The sequence below is a fragment of the Salvia splendens genome, chromosome 2 (genome assembly GCF_004379255.2).
Source record: "Salvia splendens isolate huo1 chromosome 2, SspV2, whole genome shotgun sequence".
Taxonomy (NCBI): Eukaryota; Viridiplantae; Streptophyta; class Magnoliopsida; order Lamiales; family Lamiaceae; genus Salvia; species Salvia splendens.
In genome coordinates this window covers 15498232-15515298 of record NC_056033.1, presented here as the reverse complement: position 1 = coordinate 15515298, position 17067 = coordinate 15498232, and the positions used below count along the sequence as shown (strand labels likewise).

The window sequence follows — 17067 nt, the reverse complement described above, 5'->3', positions numbered from 1 at the left end:
ACTTACTTACTATCACTGCTTACAGAGTCAGAGAAATCCAACCTTCAATCGACGCTATATCATTTAATTTCACAAAATTAAATGTCTCGTCGTATTTATTATTTGGTCAAAATCCATTGACCGGACATATTTAATCCATGATTTTTACAATCCCCCACATGAGTGGAAATAGCCGAATGCATATGCATGCAGACACAAGCTCAACCCTCGAGAGGTATATAAGCATAAGGATAGGTAGTTGTTGGCTTTGAACCCTCCATAGTCAACACCATCGGATACACATGCGGCTTAGTAGCGCGATGCTTTGAACTAATCCCCCACAACGTGCACCGAGACAATGGTGTTAACGCTTAAACACCTCAACCTCATCCGTTCTCACGTTTTGTGTCCATTGCGGTCTTGGACACCACTTTGGATTCATAAGTGTGTTTTATGAAGCGACCACACTTCGCACTTACATAGGTGATTCTTAGACAAGTACCTTGCCATACTTGGTCTCTTTGAGAACTCCATCTCTTTGAGATCCTTAAGAACCATTAAAAGTCATAGACTTAGCCTTTACCACTAGGCAAGTTCTCCAACACTCTATTGCTTTCTAGGGAATAGATATAGTTGAGTGTTTCTCATGAACTCTCATAGCTTAGTTGTCCCTTTGAACCAAGTTCTTGGGATCTCCAGTCATCATGGTTGGGTTACCACTATGATAATTCTTTAGTTTGTGGATTTCAAACTCATTCTCTCTAGCAACTTGTTCATTTGATCACGGTTTAACCCTTTGGTTAGCGGATCCGCTAGATTATCTATTGACTTCACATAGTCAATTGTAATCACCCCTGTTGTGATCAAATATCTCACGGTGTTATGTCGTCGACGTATATGTCAAGACTTACCATTATAGAAGCCATTGTTTGCCCTTCTAATAGCCGCTTGGCTATCGCAGTGGATCAACAATGGTGGCACTGGCTTAGACCAACATGGAATATCTTCAAGGAAGTTCTTAAGCCACTCGGCTTCCTCACCCGCTTTATCTAAGGCAATGAACTCGGATTCCATTGTTGATCGGGCTATACATGTCTGTTTTGTGGATTTCCACGATACAGCACCACCCCCAATAGTAAAGACGTATCCACTTGTTGAAAGTGAGTCTCTATTATCGGATATCCAGTTCGCATCACAATACCCTTCAAGTACCGGGGGGTATCTCGAGAAGTGTAGCCCAAGATTTTGAGTATGTTTCAAATATCTCAAGAGCTCTCCAATGCTCTTTGCTTGGATTGCTCGTGTAACGACTCAACTTGTTCACGGCACAAGCAATGTCAGGTCGAGTGCAATTAGTCAAGTACATAATGCACCCGATGACCCGTGCATACTATTCTTGTGCAACGGGCTCGCCTTTGTTTTTGCTCAAATGAACGTCGAGTTCAATTGGAGTCTTAACCGGCGCGCCATCATAGGCTTTGAATTTATTCAATATCTTCTCAACATAATGTGATTGTGTTAAGATGATTCCATCAGACGTTCTTAGAATCTTCATACCAAGAATTACATCGGCTAGACCCATGTCTTTCATGTCAAAGTTTCTCTTTAACATGACCTTTGTATCGTTAATTACTTGAGTGTTGCTACCCAAGATTAACATATCGTCAACGTATAAACACACTATAACATGGCCGTTATTAGTGCTCTTGATGTAGACACATTTGTCGCACTCGTTGATTTTAAACCCATTTGATAACATCACATTATCAAACTTCAAGTGCCATTGCAATGGCGCTTGTTTTAATCCATATAAGGACTTTACGAGCTTGCATACCTTTTTCTCTTGTCCAGGTACTACAAACCCTTCGGGTTGTTCCATATATATTTCATCTTCTAGTTCACCATTTAGAAACGCGGTCTTTACATCCATTTGATGAATCTCAAGATTGTGCAATGCAGCAATAGCGAGAAGCACTCGGATAGATGTAATCCTTGTTACAAGTGAATATGTATCGAAGAAGTCATGTCCTTCCTTTTGTTTAAAACCCTTTACTACTAATCGGGCTTTATACTTATCCACTGTTCCATCGACCTTAAATTTCCTTTTAAGTACCCATTTGCAACCTAGAGGTTTCGCACCTTCAGGTAGATCTACCAACACCCAAGTGTGGTTTAGCAAAATTGAATCAATTTCGCTTTGAACAACTTCTCTCCAATGCAGCCCGTCTGGGCCAGCAAAGGCTACTTTTATCGATGTTGGTTCTTCATCCAACATGAAAGCAATGTAGTCAGGACCAAATGTTTTTGGTGTTCTGACTCTATTACCACGTCTTAGTACTGTATCTTTTGGATCGGACCTTGCACGCTTGCGCGTTTCAGGTTCCTCATCCGCTGATTTAGAACTAGTGGCTTCTTCTTCCACTGGTTTAGAACTAGTGGCTTCTTCAATTCTTGTCTCAGAATTGGTTAAGACTTTTTCCTTGTCTTTGCAAGGAAATGTATTTTCGAGAAATACAGCATTCCTCGACTCAATTGTTGTTCCTACTGTGATAGTCGATATTTCAGATTTGTGAACAACAAATCGATATGCACTACTGTTAAGTGCATATCCAATGAAGATGCAATCAACCGTTTTAGGTCCGATTGTAACTTCTTTGGGTGGAGGAACCATCACCTTTGCCAAACACCCCCACACTTTGAGGTATTTGTAGGATGGCTTCCTTCCCTTCCACAACTCATAAGGAGTAACATCTTTTCCTTTGAGAGGGATTTTATTCAAGATATAGTTGGTTGTCAAAACAGCTTCCCCCCACATGTTATGTGGTAATCCTGAAGTTAGAAGCAGTGCATTCATCATCTCTTTTATAGTACGATTTTTGCGTTCTGCAACACCGTTAGATTGTGGTGAATATGGAGCAGTTGTTTGATGAATTATACCACTTGCGTTGCATAACTCCTCAAACGGGGCTACATATTCGCCTCCTCTATCGCTTCGAATCGTTTTGATTTTACAACCAAGTTGATTCTCAACTTCGTTCTTATAATTTTTGAACGCTTCTATTGCTTCATCTTTACTTCTTAAAAGATAAATGTAGCAATACCTTGTGCAATCATCTATGAAAGTGATAAAGTACTTTTTACCACCTCTAGTTTGCACCATCTTTAAATCACATACATTCGTGTGAATTAATTCAAAGGGTTTTGTGCTTCGTTCAACTGAGTGAAACGACAACTTAGTCATTTTTGCTTCAAGACAAATTTCACATTTATCTTGGGTATCCACTTCATTAGCCTTTAGTAAATCTAAATTCACTAATCTTTTAATGGCTTTTGAATTTACATGTCCCAATCTACAATGCCATAAATTTGAAGACTCGGTCAAATAAGAGGAAGTATATGTTTTATTATTATTCGCCAATGGCTTTGCAACACTGCGAGTTGCCACACTAAGCTTGAAAAGCCCATCGGTTACATAACCTTTTCCGAGGGATTTTCCAAATTTATACAAAGCAAACCTATCAGACTCAAATACAAGTTTAAACCCCTTATTAACTAGTATTGATCCTGACACTAGGTTCTTGCGGATGTCCGGTACATGCAGCATATCCTTCAAAGTGATTGTGACGCCGGACGTCATCATGAGAATCACGTTGCCAACGCCGAGGATTTCGGACGATGCTTGATTCCCCATGTTGATTTTCCTCTCTTCAACAGCCGTGTAGGAGGCAAAGTTGCTCCTATCTGAGCAGACATGAGCAGTAGCACCGGTGTCGATGTACCAGCCACCCTTGTTATCAACAAGGTTAACCTCTTCAGTGACCACAGCAATGAGGTCGTTCTCGTCCTAGTCCTTGAACTCCTTCTCAACGACGTGGGCAGCCGGCTTCTTTTTCTTGCCGCGGCAGTCCTTTGCAAAGTGGCCTGGTTTGCCACATTTGTAGCAGTCGCCTTCAAACTTCTTTGAAGGATGCTTTCCCTTCCCTTTGTCATTTGGACGGTTTGGGCGAGGGCGTTTGTTGGAGGGACCGCCTCGCTCCAACAGATTGGCTTTGGCTTCATTTGGGGTGAAGCCCTTAGCCTTTTGGTCGCTTTTGCGCACATCAGCCTCAATGCGCAACTTCACGATCAAGTCTTCAAGGGTCATGTGGTTTCGCTTGTGCTTGAGATAGCTCTTGAAGTCCTTCTAACAGGGAGGAAGATTGTCAATGATCGTGCACCTTAGGAATTTATCGGGCAAGGTCATCCCTTCAGCCACTAGTGCGTGGATGATCATTTGGAGCTCTTGGACTTGCTCCATGACAGGTCGAGAATCGACCATCTTATAGTCCATAAATTTGGAAGCTACAACTTGTTCAGTCCCTGCAGCATTATCTATGCTATACTTCTTTTCTAGGTTTTCCCACATTTGTTTAGATGTGGTTACATTGGAGTATACATTGTAGAGGCTATCATATAATGCACTTAAAATAAAATTTTTACATAGATAACCCCCCTTTCTCCAAGCTTCATAGTCCGCCATGACTTCGAGCCTAGTCTCTTGGTCGCTTGGCGCGGGTGGCTCGTTTTCCATGAGGAAGTTGGCGACGCCCAATGTTGTCAAGTAGAACAACATCTTCTGGTACCACCTCTGGAAGTCAGATCCTCCAAACTTCGGTGGCTTCTCGGCAGGTGGCATCATTCTTGGTGTCAAAGGTGTCGCACTTGGTCCATGGAAGGAACCAATTCCGTTACCCCCGAAGAAGCCAACAACGTGGTTGGGCATAGAGCCCCCACCATTCATGTTGGGCATAGAGCCCGCCATGGTCATGTTGGGCATAGAGCCCGTCATGTTCATATTGGTCCCGGAGGAGCCAATACCCGTGTTGGTCCCAAAGGAACCAGCACCCATGTGAGACCCGAAGGCCCCAGCACCTGTGTGAGACCCTAAGGCCCCAGCACTCGATCCATCAAAGGATCCGAAGGAACCACTAAAAGTGGAACCAACTGTTCCACTCGAGGTGAATCCGCCAGTGAGCCCATGGGTGTTAACATACACCCAAGGGGTTGTTGATGAAGATGGATAGAACCTAGGGGTTGGCATCATCGACGGAGTCGATGAAGTGTTGATAGGTCCAGTGGTCGCCATGGTGGAGGAAATGGCGGCGGTGGTGGTGGCAGCAGCGGTGTTGGATTCAGTCGGCATCTCCAGCAAAGGTGTTAAATGTTTCGAAAGTTTTTAGGTTCAGTTTAGAGTCCAAATTCCTTCAAAAGCAAGTTATATCTCGTCTTGCGATTGTTGGTTTCTGAGGATTACAAGATATAAACAGGGCGTAATACAACCCAAAAGGAAGGAATACAGATGGAGAAACTGAAGCTGAAATTACAACGAAAAGAAATAATAAACCGTGAACAAAGTTTAGCCGAGTCGGGGAGGCCTCTTCCCGCAAGACGAGATACGCCCCGGTAGTGCTCTCGGTTTGGCGTGTCGTCCCCAAAGGTAAAACGGCTACGTCTCTGGTGAAGCAGCACCGCTATCAGCAGAGACGATGTGTCAAGCCACTTGGATTGCTGACTCGGCGGTGGTCTAAAAAGATTAGTTTGGGCCAAGCACCAAGCCCAAAGACCACCCAAAGACCAATTACCAAGATCAAGATCGGGCCCGGGCCCATGACCGCGAGCACGGGCTCGGGCGGGCGGCGGCGGCGGCGCGCGCGTGTAGGCTCTTTCACCCATCTTGGTCCACTATAATTATTAAGTAACATAAAGTCACTTAATTTAAACACATTAAAATATGTGTTACTTCTCCTATGTGGGATAATTAACACTAGTTAATTACTCCCTAAGCTCAAAGTCCAAGCTTTAATTAAAAGCTAATTATGCCCAACTTTAATCCACTATTTCTCACTCACCGAAAATCGGATTTGAGAAAGTGAATATACTACATTTATCTACGTAAAATGTAGATCGACGCTATATCATTTAATTTTGTGAATTTCACAAAATTAAATGTCTCGTCATATTTATTATTTGGTCAAAATCCATTGACCGGGCATATTTAATCCATGATTTTTACATCCCTCTCATGTGAGACAAATTATTAGGTGTATGATAAACCCAATTATAGAATGATACGAAAGTTAAATTAAAACACAAGAAACTGAATTGAACAAAAAAATTGAAGCGATAAAATATAAGTGAGACAAGTAAGAGGCGCCACTGTAAATGAGATAGAGGGCCCCAAATGCCAAAACGATTCTAGATAATAGTATATAACTTTAATTATGTAGATATTGCATTATTTTTTCCTAACATAATTATGAATTGTGTAGATAGAAGATTGGCCATTTCAGAACTTTTCCTAAAAAACTTCTGACTAAATATAAAAAAACTGATATATTTTGTGATGTCAACTGATATTAATGTGTCATAGAATGATATGATTTCAATTTTTTCAAGTTTTCATTAAAAAAAATTCTCACTGGAACCGCCGATATACAGATATATCCAATAATGCTTACAAAAATCGATTTTATAAATATAGGAGTATAAAAGTAGGCAAAAAAATTTAAATATAAATAATCTGAATCCTTTCAAACCCTTAATTCATAATGATTTATGAGAAATTCGTTTGTTGAATGCATTGGATACTTGGATCATAGAATTGAATTCCATATACAACAAAAGTTTTAATTTAAAAATTCATACAGTATTTCGTCAAATTATAATATACATGTTCCCACAACAAAAATCATGATTCGCAATGTTTATTTTAAAAAATATTTTCGACGAGACCTCCTAGTGTTGAAATAGGCATGCAATTAATTGTACACAATGTCACAAGGAAAATTAAAAGGGCCAATTGAGTTGGCTTTTAGTGGGCGAATTGAGGGCAAGATGCTTGTGATCAATTAATAATGAGAAAATGGATTTTTCTCTTTAGAATTAGTTGAAAGTAAGCAACATTTCACAGTCCTAATAAGTCCTATTGACAATACACACGAGCGTAGAATATTGAACTCTAATTTCATGACACATGAATCTCATCAATGCTATACCACATTTACAGATCAAATTTAGCTCATTAACATATAAGTTTTCCATCGAATATCGCTCATTTATTTTAAAGAAATAAGGATAATTATAAAGCTCAATTCATCTTCAATATCGTTTTATCTATATATATATATATATATATGTTGATTTAAGATTGATTTCAGATTTAAAAATTCATTGAATTAAGAGAACATATTTATTTTTAGCTGGATTAATGTAACATAAAAGTCACTCACTTTTATCGCAAAAATTTAAATATGTAGAAATACCAAGGGGTAGCGATTTTTATTTGACCTTCGAGAGTTCGAGAGAGGGGTTTCAAATGAGAATTATTGTGAGAACAAAAAAAAGTTCAGCACTTTGAAGATTTATACTCGTAATATTAGTTGGATAATAAAATTGCGGATCATAATTATGCAATGTTCTAATAAAAAATGTAAATGTCACTATAACACAATCTTACATACTGATATACATATTTTTTCGATAAATCAAAAATCTCAAACCACCTAAAAGTGACGAGGTAGAGTACAACAACAATAGAAGTACACTGATTAAAAAAAAAGTGAGAAAAGCCAACAAAGCTAACAGCACAACAAGCGCAAAATCAACAAAGCTAGAAAGAAAAATCAGCAAAGTGCAAAATCAACAAAGCTAGAAAGAAAAAGCAGCAGTCGAAAGCAAGGCATGCCACCAACTAACAAAGAGAAGACAAACAACAGGAAGCTACCTGAGAGAACATCAGACAATGAGTAGGGAGCAAGAGGCAACGCCCACCTATTTCGTGTGTTTTTCAAGCCTTCAAACCTGGTGTCAACCCTCACACTCTCTGATGACATTGCAATCCTCCAGTATTTGCCCTGATGAGAAGGGGAAAGTGAGCCAACACAGTAGCATTTTCTCAAACTCCCAACTGGGTTGAAAGTTTTGAAATACGATCTTGTTACGGATATTCTAAATTAACCATGCAGTGACATAAAAGATAGAGATCTAAAGCTTCTTGTCAAAGCGTCTAAAGGGTGCACCAAGCCAAGAAAGAAGCACGCCCTTGGTTTTTTGGGAAAACAATACTGATATACATAAGTGTACAATAATTATATTACAATTAATAACATTAAAGTTTCAATCGCATAATGGAAATTTTCAATCCTATTATTAAAATGAGAGACGAAATAATCTTTAAATTAATAAATAATAATCTCGCATAAGGAGACATGAAATAGTTGACCAAGCTGACAGCAGTCGCTAGATGCTCGCCCACAAAACCACAGCAACATATGGCCCATTCAAATACAACTAATTAAACAATAAATTGGGAATATTAATTTATTAATTAGAACATTACTGTATTTTTTTAATAATTTAAGCAAGGAAGCAGCCCTATATTTTTTACAGATTCCATAATGAAAATAAGTCAAATAATGAGGTACAATTTAAGTTGTAGAATCTAAAACACATACTCCCTCCGTCTCGGACTACTTGCACTTATTTCCTTTCTGGACGTCCCAAGTTATTTGCACTCTTTCCATTTTTGGTAAAAATTATCACCTACAGCCGCAATTGTTGACTTTGCTATATACTCATTCTTAATCTCCGTGCCGAAAAGGAAATGTGCGAGTAGTCCGGGACGGAGGGAGTATTTTTTTTATTACTACTCCTAAGTCTAGCTCATGACAGTTTTCTTGATTCTTGTCTGAACAAGTTTTGTATTTATCAAAACATGAATTAATATAATATTTTTAGTCCTCATCCCCTCTGTTACCCTTTTTTTTCTCCTATAGAAAGGAGAAATTACAACTAATGTCAAGAGGACTCGAACTCGACACCTTATACAATAATGTATGAGCTCCTTGCCGTTAGGACAAAGGCTCTGGACCTCATCCCCTCTTTTACTCCAACTCATATATGTGCTTGGATCCATTTTGCACATGCATCAAAACTCACAGGCCTTTCTCACAAAGATACGTCAATATTCTTGAAAACTGTGGCTAGATCGATCTTAATTATCAAATATTATGCACGCAATCAAATGAATATTAATTGAGGCTTATTCTTATTTCTACATTATTAACATATACTCCATATAGCATTTTATCAAATTAAATATAAAATTATAGTAATGTCGATGAGTGTGTACGCAAATTTACGCTTTGGAAATATGAAGCGTGAAATCTTATGAAATTGAATGATAATTAAATTAACCAATTGAGTTGGATTTGACAGAAAAATTTATAATTAACATATAGCTAGGCAAAGAATCTATACTTTGAACTTCTCAAAAATTAAAAGGAGTTTGCTCTTACACCATTTATGGTGTGATTTTGCAGAGTAGTTTTCGGTCGGGTGATCCTAATTTTGACTTAATGGTCATCTAAGAAGAAACATTCTCAATAGAAAATAATAATCTAGTCAATATTTAGAAGTTCCTACTCCTTTATTCAACCATAAAATTTAAAATTTCATCTAAAAAAGCATTGTGCAGGTAAGTCCTTGCAAACATGGAGTACTCTTTGTCCGTGAAATAATGTTCTATTTTCCTATTTCGGGGTGTCCGCAATATAAAGTCTCATTTACCTTTCATTATAAGTAAGGAGTTCATCATTCATTCATCTAACTTATTACATTTACGTTCCATTATAAAATCAATATATAAAAATGAGGTCAACATTCCAATAACTCGTTTCTTCATTTTTCTTCACAAAGTCAAATAATTTCTTAAAACATGTACCCAGTCAAAATGGGATTATAAATGGCGGACAAAGAAAGTATATAAATCTATCACATCATGATCATCATCGGCTAGGTAGTTGATAGAGCCATATAAAGGAAATCATGTATAAGTAAAACTTTGGTTGATGAGAGAGAAGGAATTCTTCTTTATATTCCTAATCAAGGATTTTTCATTCCCAATTCTAACAACTTCCCCTCCTCCTCCATCTACTCTCACATAAACAAAAAAGTATACCCAAGAAGAAAGAATTGAATTGAGAGAAATCATACCAATACACAAATTAAAGAAGGTAGCTAAAAAATCTTGAAAATTTTAAAATTGAAGATATGGAGAATTCAAAGTGCAGCTCAAGCAACAGCACAGTTGAAGAGAACAATGGGAAGAAGGCCAGCTCTGGATCCGTACGGCAGTATATCCGCTCCAAAAATCCCCGTCTCCGGTGGACCTTGGAGCTCCACCTCTACTTCGTTCACGCCGTTGAGAGGCTTGGTGGTGTTGCGATTCGAGCTCGAAGCCAGCGAGACCGCAACGATCACTGCAAGTCACACAGCAAAAGCAAGCAACACCACCTCACGTAGCAGAGTAACCGAGCTAAGATAGATAGATCTGGGTAATCGAATGTAAATTGCAAAAGAGGAATTACAAATAGCAACAACAAGCAATAACGATAACAATGAGAATGAAACTCCTAATTGCTACGGATCACGGATCCTAGCCCAAATCAACAATCACATAACTAACATAACAAAATGAGAGTGTGGTCCCCCTTCTTATAGTTCACGCAATGCACACCGCATCCACCTATATTCCTCTGTGCCGAACTCACGTACTCCCCTTCCCATGTCAGCTCGGTGCCGAACTCACGTACTCCCCTTCCCATGCCAGCTCGGTGCCGAACTCACGTACTCCCCTTCCCATGCCAGCTCGGTGCCGAACTCACGTACTCCCCTTCCCATGCCAGCTCGGTGCCGAACTCACGTACTCCCCTTCCCATGCCAGCTCGGTGCCGAACTCACGTACTCCCCTTCCCATGCCAGCTCGGTGCCGAACTCACGTACTCCCCTTCCCATGCCAGCTCGGACGTCCACGTGGGCCTATTATTATCCGCATACGGCCCTTATTCCTTCATTCCATAACGCGGCTATTCCGCGAATTGTTGCATGCACGTACGTGGATTATGCATGCAACAATACCCCCCTCTTAAGGTTCCTTGTCCTCAAGGAACCAGGGAAAACGTGCTTTGATTTCATCCGCATATTCCCACGAAGCATCCGCGGGTGAATACCCATCCCAATGTATGAGCCATTGAGTAACAGCTTGATTGTGCCTCTTCACCATTTTTCGCTCAAGTATAGCTTGCGGCAGAGCATCCCTAATGTGAGATATAGCAGGTAGGTTGGGCACTGGACCAGTAGGCTGAGAAGCCGGCCTAAGTAGAGAAACGTGGAACACATTATGGATGGTGGCTGATGAGGGAAGACTCAGCCTATAGGCCACCTTGCCGATCTTGTCCAGAATCTGGTAGGGCCCAAAAAACTTTGGTTCAAATTTGTGGTGCTTGCCTCGGATGGACTTTTGTCGATAATCCTGCAGCTTCAGCCACACCCAATCACCAATTTCATACTCGCGATCCACCCTATGCTTGTTGGCTTGCCTTTGCATCCGGTCCGCAGCCTTCTGTATATTCATTTTGAGCACTGAAATCATTTCCTCTCTGTCCCGTAAGGCAATATCTACTGCCTCCACCCGTGAATCCCCGGGCAAATACGGCACATGTAGAGGTGGAGCATACCCATACAGAGCTTCGAAGGGAGTCATTTTGATACTCGAATGGTACGAAGTATTATACCAATACTCGGCGAGACCCAACCATTGATGCCAAGAATGTGGCTTCTCCCCAACCGAACACCTTAAATAGCATTGCAAGCATCGGTTAACTACTTCGGACTGGCCATCTGTCTCCGGATGATAGGCCGTGGAGTACAAGAGATCAACTCCCAACAAGGCAAAGAAGTCGGCCCAAAAAGCACTCATGAACGTTGCACCCCGGTCACTGACTATCTTTAGTGGCATCCCATGAAGCTTAAAGACTGAATTCATAAAGGTTTCAGCCACTTGTTTAGAGGTAAAAGGATGAGTCATTGCCATGAAATGAGCATACTTGCTCAGCCGGTCCACTACCACCAGTATGGCATCCTTCCCCTGAGAAGTTGGCAAAGCCTCCACAAAATCCATAGTTAAGTCAGTAAAGAGTGAAGTTGGAGTAGGCAATGGCTGTAGTAGCCCAGCGGGGGGAGAATTTCCTGCCTTGAATCTTTGACAAACGACACAAAGCCTCACAAACTCCCTTACTTCCTTCATCATCTTGGGCCAATATAGTAAGGCCGATAGTCTCTTATAAGTAGGCAGAGCCCCAGAATGCCCCCCTAGAGCAGACTCATGAAATACTGCCAATATCTGTGCCTTCAATTGGATGTCATTTCCCACCACTAACTTCCCATATCTCCTCAACTCCCCTTTCTGCCAACTAAATTTCGGATGAGATTCAAGGTTTTGCTGTTTTTCTGAGATAATCTGTTGTAGCTGCGGATCCTTCTCCCATGTAGATTTGATTTTAGCTATGAGTTCCAGGGGAATGATGTAAGAGGTGAGAGCATGAACCATAATTTCAGGAACTCTTGAGAGGGCATCAGCTGCTGAGTTCTCTACCCCTCTTCTGTACTTAATTTCATAGTCGAAGTGCATCAACTTAGCCATCCAAGCTTGTTGTGTAGGTGTTGTGAGTTTCTGCTCCAAAAGGTACTTCAAACTTTGATGATCAGTCACAATCACAAACTTTCTGCATTGCAAATAGTGATACCATTTTTTCACCGCCAAGAGAATAGCCAATAATTCCTTCTCGTACACTGATAGAGATTGATACCTAGGAGATAATACCTTGCTGATGAAGGCAATTGGATGCCCCTCTTGCATCAATACTGCTCCTATTCCCACCCCAGATGCATCAGTTTCCACCACAAAGTCCTTGGAGAAATCCGGTAAGGCCAAAACAGGGGTTGAACTCATCAAGAATTTCAACTTTTCAAAGGCTGCCTGGGCTGCTTCTGTCCATTCAAAGGTCGACCCTGTGATAACTTCCACCAGAGGCTTTGCTATAACACCATAGCCCTGCACAAATCGCCGGTAATACCCCGTTAGACCCAAGAAGCTCCGAACCTGTTTAACCGTTTTAGGCTGAGGCCAGTTTTTGACAGCCTCAATCTTAGCTTCATCTGTAGCCACCCCGTTTTCTGATATTATATGGCCTAAGTATTCCACCTCCTTTCCCCCAAAAACACACTTGGACCTCTTAGCTAGAAGAGAATGCTCTCTCATTAATTCCAACACCACCCTAAGATGCCCAACATGTTCAGCTTGGCTTCTGCTATATACCAATATGTCATCGAAGAATACCAACACGAACTTCCGCAAGTACTTCCTGAATATGGTGTTCATCAAGTTCTGAAAAGTAGCTGGTGCGTTTGTCAAGCCGAAGGGCATGACAAGAAACTCATAGTGGCCCTCATGGGATTTGAAAGCAGTTTTGTGCACATCCTCCAGATTCATCCTAACCTGCCAATAGCCTGATCTGAGATCAATTTTTGTGAACCAACCAGTCGCTCCTAGCTCATCTAACAGCTCCTCAATCACCGGAATAGGGTATTTATCCTTCACAGTGGCTGCATTCAAAGCCCTGTAATCTACACACATTCTCCAGGTATTATCCTTTTTCTTCACCAATACTATAGGGCTAGCATAAGAGCTCTTGCTGTTCCTTATAACCCCGGCTTCTAGCATTTCCTTAATCATTATTTCAATAGCATCTTTCTGATGAGCTGCATACTTATAGGGCCTCACATTGATAGGCTCAGTTCCCTCCTTCAGAATGATCTTATGATCTAGCTCCCTTTGTGGTGGTAGGCCTTTAGGTTCTTCAAAAATCTCAGCAAACTCCTCAAGTAGCTGCTCCAACTCAGGCCACATTTCTTCCTTGCTTATTCCATTACATTGCCAAGTAACTCCCTCCACCGCTGTCACCACTTGGCTCATTTTTACTGGTTGACCAGAGACCTCCTCTTGAGTTATTAGTTGGATGCAATTGAGCTGCTTCTCCTTAGAATTCCACTTCTCTCCCTGCAGCTGATACAACTGACCATCTAACTTGAACACCATACTGAGTGTGTTAAAATTCCAGCCAATGTTCCCCAATGTAGATAGCCAAGTCACTCCCAATATCAAATCATAGGTTTCCAAGTTAATAACATGAACCTCAGTAGTGAATTTAGAACCCTGCATTTCCCATTGGAACTCCTTGCATTTTTTTGTGCACTGCAGTAGCTGCCCGTTGGCTACCTCAACTGCTGCGGTTGCTACTTGTGTCCACTTGCATTTGATCTTATCAGCTATGTGGCTGCTCAAAAAGTTGTGTGTGCTTCCTGTATCCACCAAAACTCTAAGGTATTTTTTCTGACAAACTCCCCTCATCCTCATAATTCTTTCCCCATTAATTCCCCACATAGCATGCAAAGATAGCTGTAAGTCCTGGGCTACTTCACAATCTTCCTCCTCTTCCTGCTCCTCAGACTCTTCTTGCTTCAATTCCTCAAGCAATTGCATCACGTAGGATTTCCTTTTAGAGCAGCGGTGATTCGGTGTGAATTTCTCCGGGCACCAAAAGCAGAGGTTCTTAGCCTTTCTCTCCTCCATTTCCTTACTTAGAAGTCTAGGTGGTGGTCTCGTTGGATTCCCTCTATCATTCTCCTTACTGCTCCCATAGCCGCCTGCACTTCCACTTGGCTTGTAGTTGGTGGTAGTCACCGTCAATGATTTGTTATTCGCACTATAACTGCTCCCCTGCGAACCTCCCCCTTGGCTCACTTTAGGCTTGCCCTGCATCGCCTTGACAGTGAGATCCTGCAGCTTAGCTAAGGCATAAGCATCGTCTAAGCTCTGCGGCTTAAACATCCTCACGGGCATCTGTAACTCATCCACAAGCCCGGAAAGGAAGAAACTGAGCGCCTGCTCTCCCGACACCTTCGATCTCGGGTATAACTCATCAAATTCATCCATGTACTCCTGCAACGAATTGGTTTGCCTCAAATTTCTCAGATCAGCTAATGGATCTTCATAAGCGTGTGTTCCAAACCGCGCTGACATAGCTTTCACATATCCACCCCAATCTGCGTAGGCTCCTTCCCCTTGCAAACTCACAAACCCCCGGTGCCATTGCAATGCCTTCCCTTCTAGGTGCAGCGCTGCTGTTTTCACCTTTTCCCTATCCTCTGTCACCTTCGCGATTTCGAAGAAGAACTCCGATCTCATCACCCAACCTTCTAGTCCAGTTCCATCAAACTTAGGAAATTCGTACCGAGTAGATCGGCCGAGATCATTTCCGCCTTCGTTCGTACATCCACCATCGCCTACGACCTCCCGTTCCTTTCTCACTTCCGCCGTTTGATTCCGTACGTTTATCGCCACAATCGCTTTCATCATCTCCTCCATTCTCGCCTCCGCTCTCTCCTGTTTCTGACCCAATTCCGCAATCATTTCCATCACCCGCCTCTCCGACTCCATCACCTTCCTCTCCGCCTCCGTCGATCCCCTCGTGTTCACCGGCGTCATTTCACCGAGAATCGGTAGCTCTGGATACCACTTGTTGCGATTCGAGCTCGAAGCCAGCGAGACCGCAACGATCACTGCAAGTCACACAGCAAAAGCAAGCAACACCACCTCACGTAGCAGAGTAACCGAGCTAAGATAGATAGATCTGGGTAATCGAATGTAAATTGCAAAAGAGGAATTACAAATAGCAACAACAAACAATAACGATAACAATGAGAATGAAACTCCTAATTGCTACGGATCACGGATCCTAGCCCAAATCAACAATCACATAACTAACATAACAAAATGAGAGTGTGGTCCCCCTTCTTATAGTTCACGCAATGCACACCGCATCCACCTATATTCCTCTGTGCCGAACTCACGTACTCCCCTTCACATGTCAGCTCGGTGCCGAACTCACGTACTCCCCTTCCCATGCCAGCTCGGTGCCGAACTCACGTACTCCCCTTCCCATGCCAGCTCGGTGCCGAACTCACGTACTCCCCTTCCCATGCCAGCTCGGTGCCGAACTCACGTACTCCCCTTCCCATGCCAGCTCGGTGCCGAACTCACGTACTCCCCTTCCCATGCCAGCTCGGTGCCGAACTCACGTACTCCCCTTCCCATGCCAGCTCGGACGTCCACGTGGGCCTATTATTATCCGCATACGACCCTTATTCCTTCATTCCATAACGCGGCTATTCCGCGAATTGTTGCATGCACGTACGTGGATTATGCATGCAACAGGTGGAGAAGAAAGTGAGCCCTCATATCATTTCATGAATTTCTTTTTTATAAAAATCATTACTATATCTTTTATCTTGATCTTCGCAGAAGCAACGCCAAAATTGGTGTTACAACTAATGAACGTTAAAGGGCTAAGCATTGCTCATGTCAAGAGCCATCTTCAGGTATAATTATAAAATTATATCATTTGATTTTTTTTTTGGTTGATTTTCATTGTAACAACTAATTAGTTGTGTTGATGTTAATCAGATGTACAGAAGCAAGAAGATTGATGATCCCAATGAAGGTAAACCAAATATCTAATCATTTTTTTGTTACAAAAATTAGGGTTTGTGTTGAAATTGATTAATTTGGGGGAAATTATAGTTACTTCACAACAAAGACGAATCCTAGTTGATGCCGGAGATCGACATGTCTATAACCTCAGCCAACTCCCAATGCTACAAACTTACAACAATCACAAATCAATTTCTATCTTGAGGTTTGTGACAAATAATTTAAAATAATTCACTATTTTTTCTTGATCAACTAAGATTTAACCCTAATTCAATTTTTGCAGTACTAGTTGGGCAACACCAAACATGACCAAAAATGGACTCTATGTGCCTTCACCACCACCATCAAATGAGGCCAAAAATGGGTATATATCAACAAATTCTTGGAGATTTCTTGATCACAAAAACATAATGTTGAATCAAAGATTCTGGCAAACTGGCCTAGAACAAGCGAATGCTCGCGCATTTCCTCTGTTGAAGAGAAAGCAAACCCCCGCGGAGCTCAACCTTGACCTCACTCTCTCTCTGAAGACAATTGGGAAGAAGAAGAAGAAGAAGGCCGCGTGTGATCATGAAGAGGTCGACAGCAGCAGCTTGTCTCTCTCGAAAGAGAGGAAGAATGGAGATGAGGTGGCTGCTGGTTTAGATTTGAGTTTGTGA

General features: G+C 41.6%; 1 protein-coding gene across 1 annotated transcript; it reads left to right on the top strand.

The window, feature by feature from the left end:
* The first annotated feature begins 16248 nt into the window (after nucleotides 1-16248).
* On the top strand, nucleotides 16249-17067 carry LOC121774559. Its single transcript, XM_042171409.1, has 4 exons — nucleotides 16249-16296; nucleotides 16382-16418; nucleotides 16460-16613; nucleotides 16692-17067. The coding sequence occupies exons 1-4, from the start codon at nucleotides 16249-16251 to the stop codon at nucleotides 17065-17067; spliced, it is 615 nt and encodes a 204-aa protein (XP_042027343.1).

Coding starts and splice junctions, on each gene's coding strand:
- LOC121774559 (XM_042171409.1), top strand. CDS start 16,249: ATGAACGTTAAAGGGCTAAGCATTGCTCATGTCAAGAGCCATCTTCAG. Junction 16,297..16,381: donor ATGTCAAGAGCCATCTTCAG/GTATAATTATAA, acceptor GATGTTAATCAG/ATGTACAGAAGCAAGAAGAT. Junction 16,614..16,691: donor AAATCAATTTCTATCTTGAG/GTTTGTGACAAA, acceptor CAATTTTTGCAG/TACTAGTTGGGCAACACCAA.